Source organism: Bufo bufo, chromosome 3 (assembly GCF_905171765.1).
Source record: "Bufo bufo chromosome 3, aBufBuf1.1, whole genome shotgun sequence".
In the NCBI taxonomy this organism is placed as follows: Eukaryota; Metazoa; Chordata; class Amphibia; order Anura; family Bufonidae; genus Bufo; species Bufo bufo.
In genome coordinates this window covers 389,401,822-389,427,939 of record NC_053391.1, presented here as the reverse complement: position 1 = coordinate 389,427,939, position 26,118 = coordinate 389,401,822, and the positions used below count along the sequence as shown (strand labels likewise).

Below are 26,118 nucleotides of genomic sequence, written 5' to 3'. Positions count from 1 at the left end.
CCAGACTGAAAACTAGATAGTAGATTTCAGTCATTATTTATGCCAGTTTCTGGCGTAGCTAATGATACAATGGCCTTGTCCACATCCTGCTCTCACCATGCGCTCGTTTTGGAAACATGGTGAAAGCACCATTAAAATGCCAGCTGCAGCAAAAAAAAAGTCACAATAGCATGTAAAAATGGCTTTTGTGACTTTTTAATGCTGGAATCTGGCATAGGAAAATGATTAATTCCCCCTCAAATTTATATACATTTTTGCAGGAGAAACTCTAATGACTTCCTAAAGACTGTTTGTTTTCCTTTTTTCATGTCCTTTTTTCTTAATGCCATCTACAGGCAGCTTTTCTTCTGCAGCTACAAGCAAAATATTTACAGAATCAGGTAATAAAATACAATATATTTCTACAGCTGATTTATTAAGGAGCTCTGAGACCAGGAACTCCTGTTCAGATGGCAAGGTTAAAAGACAAAAGTCTCCCCTGTCACAAATGTTCTGGGTAGAGATGAGCGAATTTCTCAATTATTCGATTCGGCCGGTTCGCTGAATTTTCTAAACAAATTCGGTTTGATCCGAATTTATTCGGGGCGAATCGCGTTAAAAAACGGCTATTTCCTGGCTGCTGAGAGCCTTTATAGTGGTGTAGAACACTGTGCCTTACAGTAACACGCATAGGGAGTCTGCTGTGGTAATGAAACAATACTGTGAGTCAGTATGATATGCAGATGACAGGCGTCACTCTTAGGCTCCATTCACACATCCGCAATTCCATTCCGCATTTTGCGGAACGGAATTGCGGACCCATACATTTCTATGGGGCCGCAAGACGTGCTGCCCCGATCGGAATTGCGGACCCGCACTTCCGGGTCCGCAATTCCGATCCTGAAAAAAATAGAACATGTCCTATTCTTTTCCGCAATAGCAGACAAGAATAGGCATATTCTCTTAGTGCCGGCAATGTGCGGTCCGCAAAATGCGGAATGCACATTGCCGCTGTCCGTGTTTTGCGGATCCGTGGATCCGCAAAACACACACGGATGTGTGAATGGACCCTTAGAATCACTGCACACTTCACTTATTTGGGCAGTCACGGGGCCAAAACTGACCAAATAACTTAAGTATGAACTCAGCCTTACAGGTCGATGTTAGCGCCAAGAAGAAACGCACTACTTTTACATTGTCGGCAGCTTATTCCACATAGATGTCTACAGAACCTGTTCTATTAAACGATTATACAAGTAGAGCCCCCTCGACAGAGTGGAGTGGGTGTCAGCAGTAAGTTTGTGTTGACGTCAATGATAGTGTTTAACGTGAATATTCGTATTACGAATTTTTATCGCGAATATCGGCACTTCGAGAATTCGCGAATATTTAGAATATAGTGCTATATGTTTGTAATGATGAATATTCGTTTTTTCTTCTTTTTTTTTTAACACAGTACACATCAGGTGATCATTCCTCCCTTCTTCTAGCTTGTGGGCCAATGAGAAGGCTTTGTCACAGCTTAGCAACATCCCTAGCAACCAATAGAAAAGTTTCCTACCCCTTCACTATATAAATTAAGACACTCCCCAGCAGGCATTTTGTGGAGTTTCATGTGAAAGAGAGAGGAGCTGGAATACTGTGCTGTGCTTTTTCAAATAACATTCCAAATCGCATATAAATATTCCAGATAGTTAGTGTTAGATAGTAATAGGGAATTGTGTAGCTGATAGGGTCCAGTGCAGGGTGTAGTGTAGGTTATAGAGATAGTTAGCTGAAATATATAATCCATATAGTTAGTGTTAGATAGTATAGGTTATAGTGTGTGGCAGGAAAATAAATGTGCAATGTGCATGTGAGAGAGATTTTTCTGCTGTCCATACATACATGCTACAGAAATAGTGCTGTGATGTCACAACAATACTAAGTTCAACAATCAGTATTATGTTGTCAGACCTGATTAAAGGTGAAGTTGTATGTATTGCGCTAAAATATTCTAATCAATAGTGGCGATTTGCGCAATCTCGAATTCTTTGAAAAACTGTATCTGCATATAAAGCTATTATGACATGCATGGAATTTTAATCTAAAACAGTGCTGTAATGTACAATTACTTACCGTGATCAGGAGTTCTTCCTCACTATCTCGAAAGTTGCTGCCAACCATTTTCATCACTTATGTAGCTAATTGTGCATGCATACGTGCGCGCGCATAATAGCGATATTGAAAAAAAATATCACGAATATCACAAAATCACAGGCCCCAAACATTAGGCATTCACCGGATGGAAAAGAACAAGTGATTATGTGGCTGAAGGTATATTAGGCGGTCAGTGGAGCCGTTCCCTGAGGCTGGATCCGGAGGGCGGCTCTCGATGGGTTGGTGTGGGAGATAGAAGTCCATCTTGTTCCTCTGAACCAGAGTTCAGTAAGAGGTTAGTGAAATGTCAGCTGAAGAGCAGGTGCGGGGGAGCAGTTGACCCCCCCCCCCCTCCACCTTCTCTCTTCTCAGAAATGCTAGCTTCTGCTGTTCTAGTTCCACATCCTGTGATGTCTCGCTTCTATGTAGCTGTTTCATTTCACTGTGTTTTGTGGTTTTCACTTGAGCTATGTAACGACCACAGCTGCCAGATGTCTGCTAGTAAAATTCTGATATAAGGTTTATCTGTTAGCCTAATAAACAGATCACTGCTTTACAGCATCTTGCCTGTATCAGTTTTCTCTGTGTACACATAAGACTTTCTTTGATTTAATTTGAACCCAGATAATCATAGATGCAGGGGTAATTTCCCCAACAGTTGGCTGCAAGAATGATCTCATATCCGAAGTAACCAACACATCTTCAAAACGCCCTCTACCGCAGGCGCGGTAGGAATGGTGCCCGCACCTGTTTTGCTGTGGGTGGAAATTCCTTTGCCAGCACCCACAACAGCAGAATGTAGCATCTCTCACAGCAAGGCCTGGAAATGCTGCATTCTGACAGCCCTCTGTGATGCTGGCTGAAAGTATCATTTCCTTCTCAATGCACCTTGATTCCTTTCTTTGTCTCCGAAGACAGGCCTCAATGACACACAGTCTGATGTCAGAAACAGCTCTGAGTTTATTCTTGACCATACGAGCCTTTTATACATCCATCCATACATACAAGAACAGCTGCGGCTCTCATTACAATAGTGCTGACTAGAAACAGTTCCTTATACAGACAGAAGGTCAATGTAAATATATATTCACCCTCTAGTATGATGTCACCCAACCTCCTGTCCTTCATACAGATCATATAGCTTATTCTATTTAACCCTTCAATCCCCTCTTAAGTCATGAATATGACTTATCTTTTTTCTCTCATAGAGAGGTAAGTAGCATATGATTGTCCAGGGTCTGTGGGTTTTGGACACATTACACAAAACATCTGTATGAGGGAAGGGATACATTGGATAAAACATATGACAATCAAGGTGTCACGGCTGGGGATGGGGGAAATCCTCAGCCGTGTGAAGCCCGGTGATGTTACGGCTGCTTGGCCATGAAGACAGGATTAGGGAGCAGGTCACCTCCTAAGGCATCCCTAACCTGACCCTAGCTCCTAGTTACATGGGCCAACCTTGATGGTAGGAGGGCCCATGCTCCGGAACCTAAAAGTCCCTGCTGGCCCTCAAGATGACCCTCACCTAGGAGCTGAGTAAGACAAGCCCACTCCTCCTAGACACGGAGGAGCAGGAGTCTCAACGGCCAAGCTGCAGGAAAAGGGGAGACATAAACAGCTCTATGGATATGGCAGGTGAACAAGGAGTTCCACCTACCTGCCACAGCCTTGCTGACTGGATCCCTGTGTTAGCAGGGTGCAGATCACAAGCGCATCCCTACACAGGGACCCAGATCCATAGCTGCACAAAATCACATATAAAACATCACACGGACATCACACATAACTGGAAATAACTAAAGCACAATATAGTTATGACATTAAGGTTTAGACATACAGGTTTATGACCACAGGGGTGGCTCTTACTGGCAGGTAACAAATACATGAGGCTGCTCTCAGCTAAGCATGGCTGAAGCAACCTGAAGGCCTGCAAAAGCAGTGAGGCTTTATAGGCCAAGAAGCCACACCCCACAGTCGGACACACCCAGTGATCACACACACTAGGAAGGGGATTAACCCTTCCAACACCAGGGAAGGGAAAACACCACTTAAAGGGAACGTGCACACAATAACATAAAACACAGTGCACACATCCACACATCACACACAAAACCGCATGCGCAGCGTAGCGAGCTGCATGGCACAGCTCAGCCTGCTACGCTGCCACATACATACTGTTGCCAGCGGCAACCACAGGTGAGGCCAATACCACAGCCCTCACCTGTGATTGAACACCAATGAAAACCGCTGACAACCGCATGCGGTTCAGGAGTCACGGTCATAGCCATGGCCGTGACACAAGGAAGCAATTATAATTATAATACTGATCAATAATGTTCTTAACCAACTCAAATCCGGCAGCCAGCTCAATAACCAGTCCCACCAAGAGGATGAATGTCACGAGGGTGTCAAGACCCACGCCTGACTCCGTTATACCCGGGGTCAGGAAGTCACAGCGGTTGGCTGCGCGCTCTATGTAAGATAGGGCTGTTTCCTTATGGTAGCTTTCTGGGTTTGCTTTGCAACCCTTTTTGGCTCACTCGGGGATCTGTAGCTCTTTCTCCTCAGCTGTTCCTTGTCCAGCACTCCCAACCTCCTTATATTCCCCTCTCACACTTCTCTGGTTGCCAGATATAGAGCTTCCTGCCTGGACATCTATACTGACCCTCTGGAGCTGTGTTGCTGCGTTCTCTGGTTGTTGGTCCAGAACGTTACCCTCCGGATCCCTGTTGGACCTTTGTGGTCTGCTGTGGCCGCAAACCTGGGTGTATGTGTTTGTATTGTCTGTCCTCTCCCTGGTGTTTCCCTCTTAGTGTCAGTGGTGCGGACTAGCGATCCCACCGGCCCGTTCACTATCTAGGGCTCATTCTAGGGAAAGCCAGGGTTTAGGCACGTGATCGCCGCACGGGTGAGGAACCCGTCTAGGGACGTCAGGGCAGTCACGTGCCAGCCGCAAGGTGAGTCAGGGGTCACCACCTTTCCCTCTCCCTTGGGCAGGGCTTTCCCTTTTCCCTCCCTGTGCGTGACGCCGGTCATTACATTATATCTGGCCCTGATTTTGTGTAGGTAAAAAAAAATAATAATTTTTTTTTCTCTCAGCCTTTTATTGTTGAAGTCGATGCGTCAGAGGTGGGAGTGGGGGCAGTGCTGTCTCAGGGTCCGTCTCCTGGCAAATGGCGTCCTTGTGCTTTCTTTTCTAAAAAACTATCTACAGCAGAAAAGAACTACGGGGGGGGGCGGAGTTAACTGCCGGTGTGAGAGGACGCTCTGAGCTGCAGCTCCTGTTCTCAGAAGTGAATCAATAGGCATCCTGCCTCTAAAAGAACCCAAAAGCGTTTTTTAACGCTATATTATAATACAGCTACTTTAGCTGATCAAAACTATAGGTCCATCGACCTTATAATCCATTCCGGCAGACTTTTAAAGTTGCGGCCTACAAAGCCTGCATCGAGTAGACCGGACGGCCGGATATCAAGTGTGCCATCTCCTCATACAACGCCCCGGTGGATCATCACCCATAAAGCTAGAGGAGCGGAGACCCAGAAGAGGGTAAAAACATAAAAGCGCTGCCGGCGGTGCCGTTTAACACGGCCTGAAGCGGAGGAAGAGGAGCGGCCTAACAAAATCGAGGAGCGCGGCCCGGACGATATACCTCCAGGAGCGATAAGCCCACAACAACACCCCGGGGAGGCTCCCCAAGCATAGGTGGGGGACCCGGTGGACGGAGGGTAGCGTCCGGTCTCCTCTGCTGCCGCACCCGTTGTGAATTAGGCCCCAATATCGGCGCCGGAGGTTGCGGCCTAGTCCGGGCCCCAAACCGCGGACTAAAGTAGAGCCCCAAACGGCCACCACGCAGCATAGGGGCAAAGAGGAAGATCGGGGACAGAAATCGGACACAGAGTGGGCCAGCCCAGTCAGCAACATAGCTACAATAAAGGCGAGGCAGGCCTCTGCAGTAGTGCCGGAAGTTGCGGCCTGGTCCGGGCCTGAGACCACAGGCTAAATTTTCATCTTCACTGCCCAGCTACTCACTGGAGGTAAAGTGGAATCAGCCCTCCCAGTTTTACACCTACTGAAAAAGAGGAGCCCCTAATATAGGATCACAGCCACTACATACAGAACTGCTCTGTCACAAAGAGTCAGAAACTGCACATGTAAGGAAGATCTGTACTGACGGATCGGATCACAAGTGAAGACAGGAGACTGTCTGCCGGCGCCGCTGTGTCCGAATCAGTGCCACTAAGCCCTGCTACTAAAGTGCAATGCAGCAACATAATGAATCTCAATAAGTAACATGATCAAACTGCTCCTCAGTATTTAACCTCCTAATTCTCCCATTCTAAAGTGTGAACAGTGAACTTACAGTCAAGGTCCTTGAGTGTCTGTGAGGCAATCAACCAACAAAATGAATAAAGGCCAACAACCAGAGAAAGGTGCGAAAGCGCAAAAGACGCCAAAGAAACTCTCAAAATTACAAAAAAATGACACAGAAAAAATCTCTAAACATAAAGATGTCACTAAATACTGCTCCCAAGCTAACGAGTGGTCAGAGAGCGATGAAGAAGAAGACCAAGTCTCAGAATCAGAAAACCTGCAGACACTTATCAAATCATTACCCAAAGTATCCTGTATTAAAAATATGATTAGAGAGTTTTCAGAATCTATCAAAGAAGATTTAACTGAAATAAAAGCAGACATGAAACTAATTTCTTCAAGAGTGTCTCAAGTTGAAGATGCCACCCAATCGCTTTCTGCTCATGCTATCCACCTATCAAAAAAACTAAAAGAACAAAAGAAAGAGTCATACGCTCTTAAACTTCACCTAGATGATCTTGAAAATAGATCACGGCGAAACAATCTGAGAATTAAAGGCCTCTCTGAAACGGTCACAGATGAAGAATTGACACCAGCCCTTACCAAAATTTTCTGTGAGCTCCTGGGAAAGGAAGAATTATATGACCTAGGATTTCAAAGAGTGCACAGAGTCTATAGACCGAAAAATTTTAAAATAGACTCGCCCAGAGACATATTGTGTTGCCTTCTGGACTTCAGCATTAAAATCTTTAAAAAAGCGAGGTTTGCAAAGAAAATAGAATATGAAGACAAAGAGGTGTTAATTTTCCAGGACATTTCAAGATACACCCTTGAACTAAGACGCAACCTCCAACCTCTGACTAGCGCCTTAAGAAACAAAGGCCTGAAGTATAGGTGGCTATTCCCATTTGGACTTTTCATCAATTGCGCAGGGAGGCCAATAATTGTCAGAGAACCCGCAGATGTCGACAAAGCTGTCCAAAAGCTGGAACTGAACAACATTGTGATCAACAACTGGATTGACGGAGAGAAAGAAGATGAAGAACCACAACTTCCTCAACTCCAACCATGGGAGAAGGTGACCACGCCAAAAGCCAAAAGATCCAAGATTGTAGACACAGAAGCCATCCACAGAGCCCCGCAGAAGCCTCAACGTACACCAGCGGGAGAATGAAGATCCTCTCTTCCGAAACTCTCATTCATACCTGTGAAGATCCTTCACACATGAAAGATGGTAATTAACTTTACTAAAACTTTCTTGGTAGAGACTTTTATAATGTAGTCTTAGCCACACGCTTTCTGTTGAAGGCTACACCATAGGCAACTTTATTTCTGACTTTTGTCTTTTTGTTGGCACTTTTTATTGTTGATTCACATATACTGTGTTAAATGTGCACTGAATGCGGGAGAGGAGCTCTGATGTATATGTCCACGTGCCTTATGGTCTCCCGCGAACACGCAGGGCCTATGGGCGCAGGGCCTGCAGAAGAGACCCTTACCCACATCTAGACGCATATAGGCCTCTAAGGTTTAGGTAGGTTCATACGGTCTAGTCAAGGTATTTAACTTCTATGGAAACACCACAGTGGAGACTTTCAGGATGTTACCCAAGGTATATGGTTCATCAACGGTTACGCAACAGAGAAATCTCACTGTAACTGTCACACTGTTGTTCCACTTAATTTCTTGTGACCCACTTATATTGTGGTATATGTACACTACATACAGGAGGCGGTTTTGATGTACATGCTCACCTGCCTAAGGGTCTCCCGCGAACACGCAGGACCTGAGGGTCTGGGGCTTGCAGAGAAACCTATACTTGTGTTTAGGTATATATGAACCCTTGACGTTTAAATAGAATTGCACTGTTTAGTATGTACACGTTTCTGTACACACACACTCATCTTAGGACTGAGGAGCAGTCCTTAATGTTCATACCCTTCAAACTTAATTGTACCCCCCCCCCCACCACACACAACTATTTGAAACCTTTAAAATTTAACTGGAGAAATAGATCTTCTCCAAATCTTCCACTCTGTGCGACATCTAGAGTGGAAACACATACTGTTCCATCCCTTGGTGCTCAAAATTTGGGCATCACAATAGGCAGTATTACTTACATCCTCTTAGTACTGATATTCAATTTGAATATGTACTATCCAATTGTTACTAATTTTCTTCCCCTTACAACTTCATCCCCCCTCCCCAATCCTTTTTTCAGGGAACCAGACTTACACCAGGTCAGGACATATCCTAAAATACAGCACAATTATGGCTGATTTTATCTGCGCCTCATATAATGTTAACGGTATCAATAATCCTAAGAAAAGATCCAAGATCTTAACTTATTTGAGGAAAGAAAAGGTGGACGTGATCTTCTTCCAAGAAACTCACTTTAAAAAAACAATGACCCCATTTTCCAAAACATTTCAGTATTGCCAGTGGTATAATTCAACCACGCCTTTATCTAAAAGAAAAGGAGTCTCTATCGTGTTCCACAGAAAAACAGGTTTCCAACACATGGACACACTGAGTGATAGTGAAGGCAGATATATATTTGTCAAAGGCCAATTATATGGAAAGATGTACACATTTGCCAACTTCTACTCACCAAACACACTACAGCATCGCTTTATCGAACATGTCCTGAACAAGCTAGACTCATTTGTTGAGGGTGTTTTGGTCCTGGGAGGTGATTTGAATACCCCTCTGGAACCAACCATAGACACATCTGCAGGCAAAGCTAGAATAGCGTATCGTGACCTTAAAGCCTTGAAGAAAAAACTCCATAACTTTGGTTTGGTTGATGTCTGGAGAATGTTGAACCCAAGTTGCAAAGATTTCTCGTTCTACTCTCCTACTTACAATCTTTACTCAAGATTAGATTACTTCTTTATGCATAATAGGGATTTCCAAATCCTGAAAAAAGCCGAATACAAGTCTTTCCACTTATCAGACCATGCCCCATTATTAGTGCAGCTCTCTCCTGGGGATACTAAGAATAGCTCTTTTAACTGGTCGCTTAATGAGAGCTTACTGACAGATCCCAAAGACTCAGCAGCAATCATGTCAGATATACAATCTTTTTTTTCTGATAATCTACAGGGGAGAACCTGCACTTCTCTTGAATGGGAAACACACAAGGCGGTAATTAGGGGTAGATTGATTAGGTTAGGCTCATACAAAAAAAAACTTAGGGAGAAAGAAATTAATGACATCCTTTCACAAATAAAACGACTGGAAACAGTCCACAAATTATCACTGGAGAAAAAGGTAATAAAAGATCTCACAATTTTACGATCCAAACTCCTGGAGTTAATGGACCAGAAGAATCAAAAATATTTATATATTATCAGATATAAAAAATATTTAGAGGACAATGGTTGCAACAAAAGACTAGCTAGAATTCTACAGAAACAAAGAAATAGGTCATACATAACTAAAATCAGAGACCAGACCAACTCTCTATGTAACACCTCAACAAGTATCACGAATGCGTTTAGATCCTTTTACGAAAAACTGTATAATATAAATAAATACACCCCAGACCAAGTAGAAATGAAAACCAAAATTAGAGAGTTTCTAAACTCAATAGAAATACCTAAATTGACCACAGACCAACAATCAAAACTACTAACCCCCTTCTCACAAACTGAGATAGAGTCAGTTCTAAAGTCTCTTCCCAACGGCAAAAGCCCTGGTCCAGACGGCCTGACCGCAAGTTATTATAAAAAATTCCAATCATCCTTAGTTCCCCACATGTGCACCTACTTTAATAATATAGCAATAAATGACTCATTCCGTCCAGAATCCCTTAATGCCCATATCACATTAATACCCAAAGAAGACAAAGACACAACACTATGTTCAAACTACAGACCAATTTCCCTCTTAAATGTAGATATTAAAATTTATGCTAAAGCCCTAGCGAACAGACTAAAGAATATGATCCCAAATATAATCCATAACGACCAAGTTGGTTTCACAGAGGGTAGAGAATCTAAGGATAATATTTACAGAATACTCCATACTATACAATTAGCCCAAACAAAGAACATACCCCTTACGCTTGTAACAACAGACGCAGAGAAAGCGTTTGACAGGCTCAACTGGTCTTATTTGGAAGAGGTCCTAAGCGCTTTTGAATTCCCCCAAACATTTATTTCCAAAATTCTAGCCATGTATACCTTTCCATCAGCTGCTGTTAGGGTAAATGACTTATTGTCAACCACCTTACAAATCTCAAATGGTACAAGACAGGGGTGTCCTTTGTCACCTATTCTGTTTATCCTATCTTTGGAACCACTACTAATCAGGATAAGATCCAACCCTCATATCCAAGGCATCACCACATCTAGGGAACAACACAAGGTAGCGGCATATGCCGATGACACCTTATTCATGATAACTAATCCCCTACAAGGGATTCCCACTCTTCTGAAAGAATTAGAAGACTTCAGCACTATTTCTTACTTCAAGATTAATTTACATAAATCTGAAATATATAATGTCACTATGCCCCAATCAGTATGGCAGGAAATCATTTCTACCACCCCCTTAAAACCATCTAACACTTCCTTTAAATATTTAGGCATCAACATAAGTAGGAACTTCTGGGAGCTATATACATTGAACTTCCTCCCTCTTCTAACTAAAGTTGAATCAAACTTCAAAGATTGGGAGACACTGTATGTGTCCTGGTTTGGACGCATAAACGCTATTAAAATGATGATACTTCCCAAAGTTCTATATATTTTACAGGCTTTGCCTATTGACATCCCTAAATATTTTTACAACACTCTCAGGAAGATGATTTTAAAATTTATCTGGAGATCAAATAGCAACAGGATACAATATAGTACTGTCTCTATGCCTAAGGCGAGCGGTGGTCTGGGAGTACCTGATTTCCTAAAATATCACCAGTCAATACACATAGCTAAACTAATGGAGTGGTTTATTAAACCTTCCAGAAAGAGATGGATAGATGTAGAAAAGGAGTCGCTGCTCCCTGAACACCGCTTGTTGCTGTGGAAATCAGTAAAAAATCTTTACCCTCACAAAACCAAAAAAACAGGAGATCCTCTGACCAGTTTCTCCTTAAAAATCTGGCATAAAACTAATAAAAAAACACAATTTCTGACTCCAGACTTGACAGTGACCCCGATCGGAACATTGATCCCTCCTCACCTCAAAGATCTAAAAAACAAGATAATGAAGGCGGAAGAATTATTCCTTGCACCAATAGGAAATTTAACATATGATAATGTCTTCATCTCATATACAGATCTTAACAATTATTTTCTGGAAATAGACATTTCCTTCAGGGAATACTCGCTGCTCAAGGACCATGTAATGAAGCCAGAAATTTATCATTCTCCGGCCATCCCCTTAACGACAATACAAAAATGTATCAAAAATAACTCACCGATAAAAAAAGCTATCTCCTCTATTTACAACATACTTAACAATCCCACCTCACCCCCCTCATACCTAGGAAAATGGACAGCAGAGTTAGGTTGTGAGTTCAATAGCTCTGAGATAAAAGACATCATCTCAAATGTAAGATCTAAATCAATTAGTCCCAAAATACAGGAAACTCACTTCAAGATAGTCTCACGTTGGTATAGAACCCCTATTATACTTAATCGAATGTTCCCAGACATTTCCCCGTTGTGCTGGAGGTGTGAGACAGAGAGGGGTACTATATCCCATATCTGGGTTCATTGCAAAAAAATTGAAATGTTTTGGAAATCCATTGAAACGATAATAAGTAAAACATTTAGCACGACAGCAAAAATCTCACCAAACCTGATTTTATTCAGTATATTCAACATACAAACCTCTAATATTAAGCACCCTTTAACACTTCATATGTTAAATGTAGCCAAACTACTTATCCCCAAATTATGGAGGGAAAAGGAACCCCCATCTTTCTCAGAATGGTTGAAAGAGATGCATATCTTGCACAACTACGAGAAGCTGAGATTAATTAGAGATGATAAAAAGCCCAGGTACCACCAAGTATGGGACCCTTGGACCAAACTTTTAGAAAAAAATGCCATAACTGAACATCTTTAACTATTTAACTTCCACGCCTGGACTCTATAACCATAAGGTTAAATTAAGCCTGACTCCCTCCCCCCCCCTCCCTTATATACTCCATGTTAAATTGTTATCCTGTTCTACCCCCCCCCCCCCCCAAGTTACGGTTCTTCTTGTGATGTAGCTGGGATGACCCGACAAGATTGCCACACGCAGTAACTTAGAAGCTGACTAAATCTCACAATACTGAGCAACTGTAGTGATATAGGATCAAAACAAATAGCAACTATGCTAACATTTAGTTAATAAAGACTGCGGTCCTAATTTGCTATTTGGTTGCTTGTCACCCCAGCACTAATAATCAGGGGTTCAATAACTTTAGAAAACTAAATACTCTCATCTCGTTACTTGATTGTTATATATTTTTATTGTAACACATGTCATGACATTAATGATATGTATACCATTCTGATTTATGTATACGATATTGATTTAAACTATCATTTTATTGTATTACAAATTTGTTCTTTGAACCCGAAAAATTTGAATAAAAAAAGAATTTAAACAGAAAAGAACTACGATATTGGCAATAGGGAACTATTAGCTATTAAACTAGCGTTTGAAGAATGGCGTCACTTTTTAGAGGGGGCAGTCCACCCCGTCACTGTGATTACGACCACAAAAATCTTCTGTACCTCGAATCAGCTAAGCGTCTCACCCCTAGACAAGCTAGGTGGTCGCTATTTTTTACCAAGTTTAACTTTGTTATTACCTATCGTCCTGGGGCAAAGAATACCAAGGCTGATGCACTATCTCGTTGTTTCCCTGGAGGGGGTAATGTGAGTGATCCGGTACCCATTCTTCAAAGAGGAATGGTTGTTTCTGCGGTACACTCTGCTCTGGAGGGGAAGGTGTTAGAGGCCCAGGGGGACGCCCCGGTCTCTTGCCCCTCAGAGAAATTGTTTGTTCCGTTGAACCTGCGTTTCGAACTATTAAAGGAACATCATAATTCGGCACTTGCTGGGCACCCGGGTAGTAAAGCAACCTTGGAGCTATTGTCTCGTCGTTTTTGGTGGCCAAGGTTGCGTCAGGATGTATTGGATTTTGTGTCTTCTTGTTCTACCTGTGCGCGTGCAAAAGTTTCACATACACGTCCTGCAGGGTCTCTATTACCACTCGTCATTCCCAATAGACCATGGACACATCTGTCAATGGATTTTATCACTGACTTACCTTTGTCTGCGGGTAAAACAGTTATTTTGGTAGTAGTGGACAGGTTTAGCAAAATGGTACACTTCATTGCGTTACCCGCACTACCTAATGCTAAGACTCTTGCTCAGGTATTCGTCAGTGAAATCGTGAAGCTTCACGGGGTCCCTTCCGATGTTGTTTCGGATCGGGGTACCCAGTTTATTTCTAAATTTTGGAAAGCTTTTTGTTCCCATTTGGGGGTACACTTGTCCTTTTCCTCAGCTTTCCATCCTCAGTCGAATGGACAGACTGAGCGTACCAACCAAAACCTGGAGACATATCTAAGATGTTTTGGGTCTGAAAACCAAGAGTTGTGGTCATCATATTTACCGTTAGCTGGGTTTGCCATAAATAATCATCGTCAGGAATCCACTGGCAAGTCACCATTTCTTGGTGCATATGGTTTTCATCCCCAATTCTGTACTTTCAAAGAGGGGGGGTCTTCTGGGGTTCCCGAAGAGGAACGGTTTTCGTCATCTCTTTCATCGGTATGGCAGAAGGTGCAAGCTAACTTGAAAAATATGGGAGGTAAATACAAATGCATGGCTGATAAGAGACGGTCGCCAGGTCCGGACCTAGGAGTGAATGACTATGTGTGGTTGTCTACTAGGAATATTAAATTAAAGGTTCCCTCTTGGAAACTGGGTCCTAGGTTCATTGGCCCTTACAAAATTGTAGCCATCATCAACCCCGTGGCTTTTCGCCTGGAGCTACCTCAGACTTTTAAAATCCATAACGTCTTTCATAAGTCGTTACTCAAAAAATATGTTCCACCTCTAGAACCGTCACCGCTGCCACCCCCTCCTGTTGTTGTGGATGGTAATCTAGAGTTTCAGATATCCAAAATTGTTAATTCTCGTCAGGTCCGCCGCTCTCTAAAATATCTGGTGCATTGGAGAGGTTACGGTCCCGAGGAAAGAATGTGGGTTCCTGCGTCTGAGGTAAACGCCGACAGGCTAGTTCGGGCTTTTCATGCCTCTCATCCTGAGAGACCTAGTCCTGAGTGTCCGGAGGCCCCTCGTAGAGAGGGGGGTACTGTCACGAGGGTGTCAAGACCCACGGACCCACGCCTGACTCCGTTATACCCGGGGTCAGGAAGTCACAGCGGTTGGCTGCGCGCTCTATGTAAGATAGGGCTGTTTCCTTATGGTAGCTTTCTGGGTTTGCTTTGCAACCCTTTTTGGCTCACTCAGGGATCTGTAGCTCTTTCTACTCAGCTGTTCCTTGTCCAGCACTCCCAACCTCCTTATATTCCCCTCTCACACTTCTCTGGTTGCCAGATATAGAGCTTCCTGCCTGGACATCTATACTGACCCTCTGGAGCTGTGTTGCTGCGTTCTCTGGTTGTTGGTCCAGAACGTTACCCTCCGGATCCCTGTTGGACCTTTGTGGTCTGCTGTGGCCGCCCACCTGGGTGTATGTGTTTGTCTGTATTGTCTGTCCTCTCCCTGGTGTTTCCCTCTTAGTGTCAGTGGTGCGGACTAGCGATCCCACCGGCCCGTTCACTATCTAGGGCTCATTCTAGGGAAAGCCAGGGTTTAGGCACGTGATCGCCGCACGGGTGAGGAACCCGTCTAGGGACGTCAGGGCAGGCAGGTGCCAGCCGCAAGGTGAGTCAGGGGTCACCACCTTTCCCTCTCCCTTGGGCAGGGCTTTCCCTTTTCCCTCCCTGTGCGTGACGCCGGTCATTACAATGAATCTTTCTTGATATTATTAGCAATTTCATGTAACGCTTAAATATGGGACTGGATTGATCTGGAATGATCAGATAAATTAAAGCAACACATGCCTTTAAAATCTTGACATCCTATATTATGTTTAAGTAACAGATAATCCACAGCAAATCTAGTTTCTAGCATTGCTCCTCTTACGCCTTGTATATCTAAAAGCATGTCTGATAAGGCAATAGAGGTATGATTCAGAGATTTAGCTAAGTCACATGCAATAGAATTTATAGTATGAGTATTATATATAGCCAGTCCAGGCACTCCTAATATAGAGGCGCCCAAACTTGTATATTCTGTACGGCTGAGAAGGGGTAAAGTAGAGTCACAGTTTTCTGATAAAGTCTTGGTAACTGATCTGTAAGCTCTCCTGATAGGGGGTTGACTGGGAAGGGCCAAAGTCAGCCTGGATAACGCACAGGGACCTCCAATAACATTAGCAGGAATGTAATTGTAAGTGCTGTTATCACAAGACAAAAACCATCCCTTAGGGAGCATTATATTATAGATAAAACTGGGAGTCACAATGGTCTTATTACAACTCATGGAATTATCCAGGGAGCTAGCAAGCCTACTTTTCTTTTTACAAGTGTCGTCAATATAATCATATACACTATTCTTAGGTAATCCACTTTTTATGTCTCTATTATCACAATATAAAGTCATAGGTCAAAAGGTAAAACAAGTTTCTGCTGCAGTCACGTTAATAGTAGTTATTCTAATATTATCCCTGCTATTTCCTCATTTCTGACACTCCCCACAGAAGTCATACAAGGGAATAAAAGATTGTGTATTGTTAGCCTTTGACCAGACTTCAAGGAGGGATTCATCGGGTGTAGGCACAGCAACAACACATGTTTGTATAAGATCCCGTGGGCTCTGTAAGTCTTTAAGGCAGAATGAACTAACATTTAGGGCATTTGCCATCCTGACTATACTATTCTGTTCAGAATAAAAGGGGATGGGAGCTCCTGAGCTCTTTTATATACTGACTGATTATTTGGTGCACCGCAGAAGAAACTCCTCTCCTCTGGGTGATAAATACATGTAGTAATAAGCCAGACTGGCAAGAAAACACAAAGATTAATAATTGTGGTAGGTTGTGGTGGCTCACTAGCAAGTAGTTAAGGTATGATGCTGCAAGCTCATATAGAGGGAATCACCCCACCCTCTCTTAAAAGGCAAATGTAATAATAGGAAAATGAGCGTGCACTCATACACTTGGCAACCAAATTGACATGTGCAGAAAATATTTATTAAATTCCCATAAAATACAAGTAATAAAATTTATAAGAACAATGTAGCAATAATATACAACATTACAATCACATATATTGTGGTAGATATGGTCGATACTTGTCAAGGTATATCTTTTATATAAAATATAAATATTTTATATAAAAATATAAAAATTAATAAAATAAAAAAAATGGAAATCAGTCAGGAAATCCCCTAGGCGGACATAAAACGCCTTTCTTTTATCTTGAGACTCTAAATTTAATTTATGCAATTAATGAAAACAAAGGGGCAATCAATTATGCAAAATATATGTAACAATTTATTTATAAATGAGTAAAATTCCAATATAAAACTGACATAAGATCAATGGATAGACAAATTGACGCAGTACCAATAAACCACCACTAGATGGTGGTATAATCCACTATCACTTTCTCACCAGCACAGAATTATTAAAAGTAACATATGATAAGAAATAAATGATAATTTCTTTATCAAACAGACCAATACTTAATACATCAAGACAAGCTCAGGATTTTCTGTTTACCAACAGGTTATAACATGACAAAATACAGATTAATACAAGAACAATAAATGTTGTCCCTTGACTCTGTCTCAGCCTATGACAATCAAAAATATAAATGATATTAATATGATATTATATCCCACTCAGCAACCAGACTATGGAAATATAATTTCCCAGAGTTTTCCTCTACTCAGATAATGTCTAATCTCCCATTAGCAATATGCATCTTTGCTAAGAGGACAACTAGCATTAGGGAGGTGATTAACACTATACGTTCCCACAATATGGAAACACTTGACTATACGCTGAGAGGAATATCTTAATAATATCACAAGCAAAAATATATAACATACGTTACCAAGTCAAGGATGGACAGATTTCGGGTGTGATCAGTTCTTAAAAAAAACTCTTCCAGTGACCAAAAATTAATCCAAGTTTCTTTTTGTTGAAGTAAATTGTTAGTTGCAGTTGTTTCAGTTGAAGAGTGTAGATAGCTGGATAGATAGCTAGATAGATAGATCCCTCCTAACCTCTTACATGCATAGTTTATACCCCATGTTATCTAAGAATTCCTCCCCTTCTAGATTAGGGATCTCCAATCAGACAAGATGGGTGTGTTCGTATGCAGATACCAATGATGTCATTTTAACCCTTGGAACACTGGTGAAAATGCCATACTATTATCAATTTACCTCTAGATGGCACTGTTGTACCACATGACAATTTCAACATTAATTCTAAATACCTAATAATATATTCAGATGACCCTTTTGACCTCCCCCAATATGCATCAGTATTAAGGGTTTCTTCCTGACATTTTAATTACCCCTAATCTAGACATGTTGGAGTCACCATCTCCTACTGTCTTCTTAGGGACAATGGACAATGGTTCCTTTTACTTAACATCCGGATTCATTAACTTGCCTACATGGCTGGCTAATAATATTTAGCTCTCCTCATGAAAACCAATTAGTAGGAAGGCAACTTCAATACTTTTCTAAACCTTAAAAGTCTATATGGTCAGTGGGATATATAGGCATAAAATATATATTCTAAATTATATATATATATATATATATATATATATACACACACATCGATACACTGTTATACATAGATGACATATTATATAAGTCATTGGTTAAGATATGTTGCGAATTTAAATACACCACACAGGAATATATAGAATATAATTATGAAGGCATGAATGGGACATTCATACACCCAATGCTTTCTACAAAGTAGACCTCCCTAATGATTTTGTAATGAAGTAAAATAATACATTGCTATTCAAATGGTTGTCTCTCACAGATACATGTCTGTAGGACCCATTATAGTATTAACGGATATACTACATCTGCTCACTATAATTTTAAAAGACAATATACTCTATGTCCCCACAAACATGTTCCCAAATTGAACTCAGCATAACCTCATCTCGGCCTGTTTCAATCCTATAGAGAAATATCAGACTCTGGTTCAATCTGTGATTACACTTAAAGGCAATGGGCATTGCTATTTAGACCATAATATCTTTAGATAAGATTGTACATTTATGAAAATGCATGACAAATCCCCCTTCATTCCAAAATATTCCACAAAGTGAGAATATATTTGGAATGTCAAAAACTTTTCATATGTCTTCTTCATGGCTCACGGCGCGCAGACTTTGTCTATGGTGTTTTAGCCATAGTTTACCTAAAGTCTTTTTGAATAATCTTATCCAACGCACTGTTTTGGATGGTCCGCAAACTCAACCATTCCATAGATCCTGCAAAACAGGATATAAGTTCGATGAATGTTTGTTTTGATTCTTCATCTCCGCATGTATACTTAGTAAGTTACTTTTCAGTGAACCGATCTCCAGTTCCAATGTTTTAATGGAGATGGAATTGGCAACGGTTACACCTGTGGCAATGACAGCGCCCACTACGCTAAAGATTATAGCGGCAACAATGACAGAAATAAACTGTCTCGGTCTTTGACTCGTAGAAAGCTGCTCTCTGGTCAAGGTCTTTCTCGCTTGTTCCAGTATTTGCGTAATCCGTTCTTGGGAATATTCGATATGCGTTTGGTACCAGGTTTGGATCTCCGGTGACAGGATCTCAGACACGTTGAATTGTTTTTCGATGAAGACGCGTGGATCCAGGCTGATGTAAATCTTCTGGGACAAAATCCTCTTGTTCGTCAGAATGAATCCCGCGGTGTCCTGCAGCATGATTCCGGATGAAGGACCTGGCACAACAATCGGCTCGGCGTGGAATTCTTTCCCCAAGATTAGGATGACATAGATGATGGCAATGATCTTAGTCGGCATCTTGCGCCTAAAATATTGTATGACAAAATATGAGTATATGCATCTTTCACTTTTTATCCTGTAAGAAAAGAGTTAATGCTATCATATATTTTTGATTGGCATAGGTTCTTTTCTTGAACAGGGCAAGTTCCTTGTTTTAGAGGTTAGTTAAGAGATGTTTAGTTATAGAGGAAACACATGTGAGAATGGGTTAGTATACACGTTTGTTCATACAATACCAATCCTAATTTCCGTCTTTAGCTGGAACTGTAAAATCTCTTTACCTCTCCTCCTCAGACTCCTATCTCTCGAAGTCGTGAGCTAGGATGACAAACACGTAATTGATTAATGTGCACCCATTTTTCCACAAATTCATCCCCCTTAGGGATTTTTATCTTGTATACCACTGGTGACAACTTTTCAATAATGACATAAGGTCCTTTCCATGAAAGTAAGAATTTTCTCTCCTTCACTTGATCCCGAGCGAAGTTATAGAGATAAACCTGATCGGAAATTTGATACTCCTTCTGAGTAGTTTTCAGATCGTAGTATGTTTTAGCACTCACTGCGGCTTTCTCTATATTCTTCTGGGCAAACGCAAAAGCATGCTGAAAGTGCTTGCGTAAATTTTCCACATATTGATGCGATGTTGTAGCATTTATCAAATTATGATCTGTTGTCCTGTATAATAAATGCTGGGGTAACACCATCTTCCTTCCTGTGATCATCTCGAAGGGAGAAAGTTTGGTTGCTGCGCTTGGGGTGGCCCTGATGGCCATAAGAACCAAAGGCAGTTTGACATCCCAGCCCTTACCAGATTCATTGACAAATTTTTTTAGAACGTTCACGATGGATTGGTTGTAGCGCTCCACTCCACCACTAGAGGCTGGCCGATAAGCTATATGCAGCTTCCTTTTTACCCCCAGTATTTCCCACATCTTTGTCATCACTTCACTAGTAAAATGACTTCCACGATCGGACTCGATGCGTTGGGGAAGACCAAACCTTGAGAATATGTGGTTAATGAGCAGAGATGCACATACGCTTGAACTGCATGTTTTGCACGGCAAACATTCTACCCATTTTGTGAACAAACAAGTTACGGTTAACATGTATCTGTTGCCTTTTGATGATGTGGTTACTGGTCCAATGAAATCAATTTGGATGTCTGACCATGGCATGGACATCCCCCTTTTCATCAGTGGTGCCCGATGAGTGGGTCCTTGTGGCTGGAATTGAGGGCATATTAGACATCCTTGACAATATGTTCGCACGTCTTGTAACATATGCGGCCAGTAAGTGTAGTCCCGTAATAACTCGTATGTTAGTTTCTCACCTCGATGTCCAGCTGTTGGGGCATCATGGGCATGTTGTAGCATCAGACCTCGATACGCTGCGGGTACTACCCATTGCGTGATACCGTTCTTTGAGGTCCTTATCAGCAATCCATCCTGTAATGAGAATTGGGACTTACCCTTCATCAAAATCCGTAACTCCTCCTTACCATCACAGTCTTCCGTATTTATGGGACAATTCTGTGGATCCTGAACGTGGTTATAAAAGATACCAATAACTGGATCCCCCTTCTGGCTCTCAATGAGATCCTCACTAGGGGAATCTTGGCTCCATTGCAACACATTAGCTTCAGTTCCCTTTTGGGCCTGACTCCTTGTCGTTACGTCCACTTGGATAGTTCCCATGAGGTCATCAACGTCAAAGACTTCTCCGTCAATGGCTGCTTGTTTGGCGAGGGAATCCGCTAGGTCATTCCCTTCTTTATCCATACCTGGATACTTTGAATGACCCTTTACCTTTTTCCAGTAAATTGTAAGACCGTGGGTGGTAACCATCTCGTCAATCTTACAAAACATCTTACCATGCTTGACTGGCTTGTTGTTGCTTCTCATCATGTTGGATCTTTTCCATCCGGGGAAATATTCCACAAAGCTATTACGAATATAATCAGAATCTGTGATGATTACAAACTCCTTAACATCATATTCGATAGCCATTTGTACGGCTTTGTACACAGCAGTAAGCTCTGCAACCTGGCTGCTTTTGGAACCAATTTTGTATCCAACGGATATCTCTGGGAACATATTATTCCACACGATTCCGACACCTGCAACCAGCGTGTGTTCGGATCCTACATCGGTATGGAAGGAACAGCCGTCTACATATACACACGGTAATGATTTGCAGTACTCCTCTTCGTAAGATTTATATGGGGATGATGATTGTTCCTCCAGGAAGTCATTCTCCTGCGACTCACCTTGATGTTCCGCATTGGTACAATCATGGAGTTCAGCTAATCCTTGAGCAACTGGGTTCTTATTATTTTGTTTATACCTGATCTCCAACGGCCATCCCATTAAGGACATCGTCCAGGCGGTTATCCTGCTATTTGACAGATTTCCATCCCTTATCCGATCACTCTGCAAGTATTGCAGCGGTTGGTGTGCAGTCTCCACAATGATTCTTTCACCTTGGATAAAACTCCTGAAATATTGTAAAGCCCACACAGTTGACAGTAAGGCTTTCTCACAGCTATTGAATTTTACCTCTACTGGTGACAAGGATTTGCTGGCATAGGCAATGATTCTGTTCCAGTTTTCCTGTTTTTGGAAAAGGACTGCACTCACGCTTTTGTCAGTGAAACCTGTTTCCACGAAGAAAGGTTTTCCCCCTTCTGGATAGGCAAGGCATGGAGCCTGGATAAGTTTGGCCTTGAGTTCATTCACAGCTTGCTCATGACGCTCACTCCATTCCCATTTTACTCCTTTCTTCAGTAACTGCAAAAGAGGTTTTGTAATTTCGGCATAATTATCTATAAACTTACGTGAATAGTTCATCATGCCCAAGAATGATCTCAACTCCTTGAGATTTGTAGGTGACTTGGTGTTGATCACTGCTTCCACCTTCTTCTTCTGTGGGTTGATTCCATCAGCAGTGATTTCGTGACCTAGGAAATTGACCTTGGCACGACACCATTGAGCCTTCTGAAAAGAAAGTTTCACACCAGCTTTCCTCAGCTGGGTTAGTACATGCCTCAGTTCTACAATGTGTTCCTCAAAAGTTGTGCTTTTGATTAGGATGTCATCCACATAGGATAAGGTACCTCGTTCAGTGGCATCAGGCATTGCCTTATGCATGAACACAGCAAATTCATGGCCCGCATTTATGTACCCGAAGGGCAGTCGGGTCCATGCATATTGTTGCTTTCCAAATGTGAAGGCCAATTTGTACTGATCCCTCTCGTCAATTTTAATCGTCCAGTATCCTTGTGCACAGTCAAGGGCGGTGAAGATTTTTGATCCTTGAATTTGTGCCAAACATTGGTCAATATACGGCACGGGCCATCCGGACATGTAAACACGTTTGTTTAATTGTCTTAGGTCCGAGCAGAGACGAAATTGACCATTGGGTTTGAGGACCCCAAGTATCGGATGATTGAACGAGCTGTGTATTGGACGGATAATGCCCCTCCTCTCCAGGTTTTTAACGATTTCCGATAGTGACTCGTAAGCCGCCAGCGGAAGTCGGTATTGTTTGACAAAGACAGGGGGTGCATCTGGATCCGTCTGGATCCTTGCAACATGTATGTCTGTTTCTCCACAGTCATAAGAATCCTTGGCGAACATGTCCTGGAACTCTGTGAAGAGCTCCTTTAGCTGTTGACGCTCTGACTCATCGGAGCATGCATCAGCTATAGAGACTTGTTCCTCCACCCGCTCCTGAAATTCTGAAAAGATTTCCGGCTGACTTAACTCGTAAGCTTCTTCAAGCTCACTGGTTAAGTCATTTTGGGTGTAGTGTACCTTATCCTTTCCTTGTTGGCAGGATTCGTACTCCTTCTCATCGATCTCATGGTTGAAAACCAATGATGACTCTTCGATGTGGCATGTACCTTCTTCAGAGCTGAAAGGATAAACAGAGTGTATATTGAATAACCCCTCAGGGGTTGAGGAAAAACTTTGTTCTACTACCTGTTCTTCCGTCAGGTATTCATCAGGAATAAGTCCAATAACATCATTCTGGAATCCAAAAGTGTAGTATTCTGATTCCATAGCTAAACCAATTACGGTGTCCTTTTGCAAAGATATGCTATGGGGAATCATATTATGGACTACCATCTGTAATGGAACCTGATGGACGTTTATCATGGGAGTAGGCTTTAACTTTAGGCCGAGTTGTTGCATCCGGTTGGATAAACAGATCAAGGCATCTGCATTCTTCAGTTTCTGTCCCTTCTTCACTTGAATGGGGAGAAGAAACGGTTTGCATCCTTCAGGGATTTCAACCTCTTCAGCAACCTCAATACTTACGGCGTAGGGCATCTGTTGTCCCCCTCTCAAAGCTTGCTCTACATCCTGGAATCCCTCTGGGTCTCCTGGTAATCTGGACCATAAGGTTTTATTCACCAGATCAATCTGTACAGCAAATCTGTGTAGAAGGTCGTTACCTATATACATTTGGTATCGTGGTCCATTTATCACGATGAAAACGTGTTCCGTGGTCTTATTTCCTATGGAGATAGACAAAAGACATCTTGCAACCACATTATGACTCTGGGAATTTCCATCCAGATCATGAACCCATTGTTCCTGTGGAGAGAAACTTTTAATCATTTTAGGATTGGGGACCTGTTTTAAGAGTCCTAAGCTTATGTAGCTGGCTTCGGATTTCAGATCCAGTTTGGCATATTTCACCCGGGTTATATTGTTCACTTGTATGGGAATCAATAAATTGTCATTGACCTTTTCAATCCGTACCATGGATTGAGTATGTTTGGTCAGGTCCGCGACTTTGTGATTTCCTCCTTCAAGAGAAATAGTTAATACATCATCATCCAAGGTTACCTTTTCGATTCTGTCCCTCTGGATGGTAATGATGTGAGCGGCACCGTTGACAGCTTCCTCGGGCTTACCATTGTTTAGGATCGTGACATCCGGCGTTTGATTGTTCCTGAAATGAACTTCAATCGAGTTAGGCCTCTCTTCAATCACGTGACAACTGCGTTGTGTTTGTGCATTGCAAGAGAGTTCATATGCAATGGGTGTCTTCAACTGAGTCCAGACTGCTTCATTAATGAAGTCTATTATGGTACTCAACCTTTTCATAAGGTCAATTCCTATGATCAGCCGATCATATGGAAGATCCACAATCAATGTGGGGTGTCTAATGGTCTTTTTGCCAATTCTAAATGTCAACCATGATGTACCTTTTACCTGTAAAGCATCTCCACCTACACTTATCAAAGAGCCATCAAATGATCTTAATCTCGGCTTCTTTGTCGTCAGATCCATAATCTTTTGGAAATAACTATATGATAAGATGGTGGCTTGTGATCCGGTGTCGAGTAAACTTTTGATTGGTCCGATAAGTTCATTTTGGAGATATGATTCCACAAAATATCGGCCGTCAACCTGGAATAAATCACACAAGAAATTAGAATGTTTACTCATATGATTCCTCTGTAGGGTTTGACCTCTCTGCAGCTTCGTGACCTCTGCATTCCTGTGTCTCACAGGAGAAGTTGGAGGAGCAGCATCGGCCCCCACCCTTGGGGAAAACTGGATTATATCACAGTTTACAGCTGATTCATGACTAGAGGCTGGAATGATGGGATCACACTCTGGAATAGACGCATGGTCGCAGGGATCGACACGATTAGACTGTAAGACAAATAAAACATTAGACACCTCCTCCCTGGCCCCAATCTTAGGGTCAGGGGTACTGCAAGGAGAAATGGTATTAGTAATCACATCAGATTCTTTCACATCCATCTTAATGGCCTTGCAGTGGCCTGGGTTCTGACCCGGCCCAAACTGCTTTATGATGTTGAGCTGGGACCTGGAGTTGCCCCTAAAAAAGGTTCAGGCTGTTTTCCTGGGGATACCTGGGACAACTTTCTCACAATGTCATTCAACTGGGCCACTTGTTCTGCCAGCTGATCAAACCTGTTTGGTTTGCGCATATTTTGGTTTTGTGAGGCGCCCTGATCATTGGTGGGTGACCTACTCCTAGGTGAGTTTAAGGGTTCCTGCCTATCTTCCCTCTGTTGTCTGGGCCTGTTATTCCAGCGTCTGTAACCCTGGGAATCCCTATTGTAATAGGACCTATATTGGGGACCATTATTGTAATATGGACGGTAGTTAGACCTCCCAGCACCAGAATTATCCCCCTCTGACCCGTTGGGATTTTGGGGCTTGGTTTGCTTGGGTCCTACCTGTTGTTGCTGGGTTTGTTGGACAGGACCTGTAGACTGAGGGTACTTACGTGGCTGTGTTTCAAATCCCAAGCTAGGGTTTACCTTAGCTTCAGCTATATTTTGCTCTGGGGATTTTTTAAATCTTCTCTCACCTGTTTCATGGCATTCACTGATATTATACAGCGTGGTGGCAGCCGTCACCAACCTATCCAAGGGAGCTTCAATATCCAGATCTCTGGCTAGGCTAAGTTTGATCTGGGTTGGCATAGCGTCATAGAACAGCTGCTTAAACTCTTCAGATTCCCAGTTTGGGGATCTATATGCTAACCCATAGGCATTTTTAAGGATAGAGAGGAATTCACGGGGACTTTGATTGGGCCTACATGTAAGCTTA

At 42.3% G+C, this 26,118-nt stretch overlaps 1 protein-coding gene across 1 annotated transcript in view; it reads left to right on the top strand.

Annotated features, from left to right (window-relative positions):
- Positions 1-26,118, top strand: part of LOC120993818 (multidrug and toxin extrusion protein 2-like) — a 190,250-nt gene that overhangs the window by 51,547 nt on the left and 112,585 nt on the right. Inside the window, exon 6 of the mRNA XM_040422285.1 lies at positions 336-380. Coding sequence (XP_040278219.1) covers positions 336-380 — 45 coding nt within the window. The remainder of the gene's footprint in view (positions 1-335; positions 381-26,118) is intronic.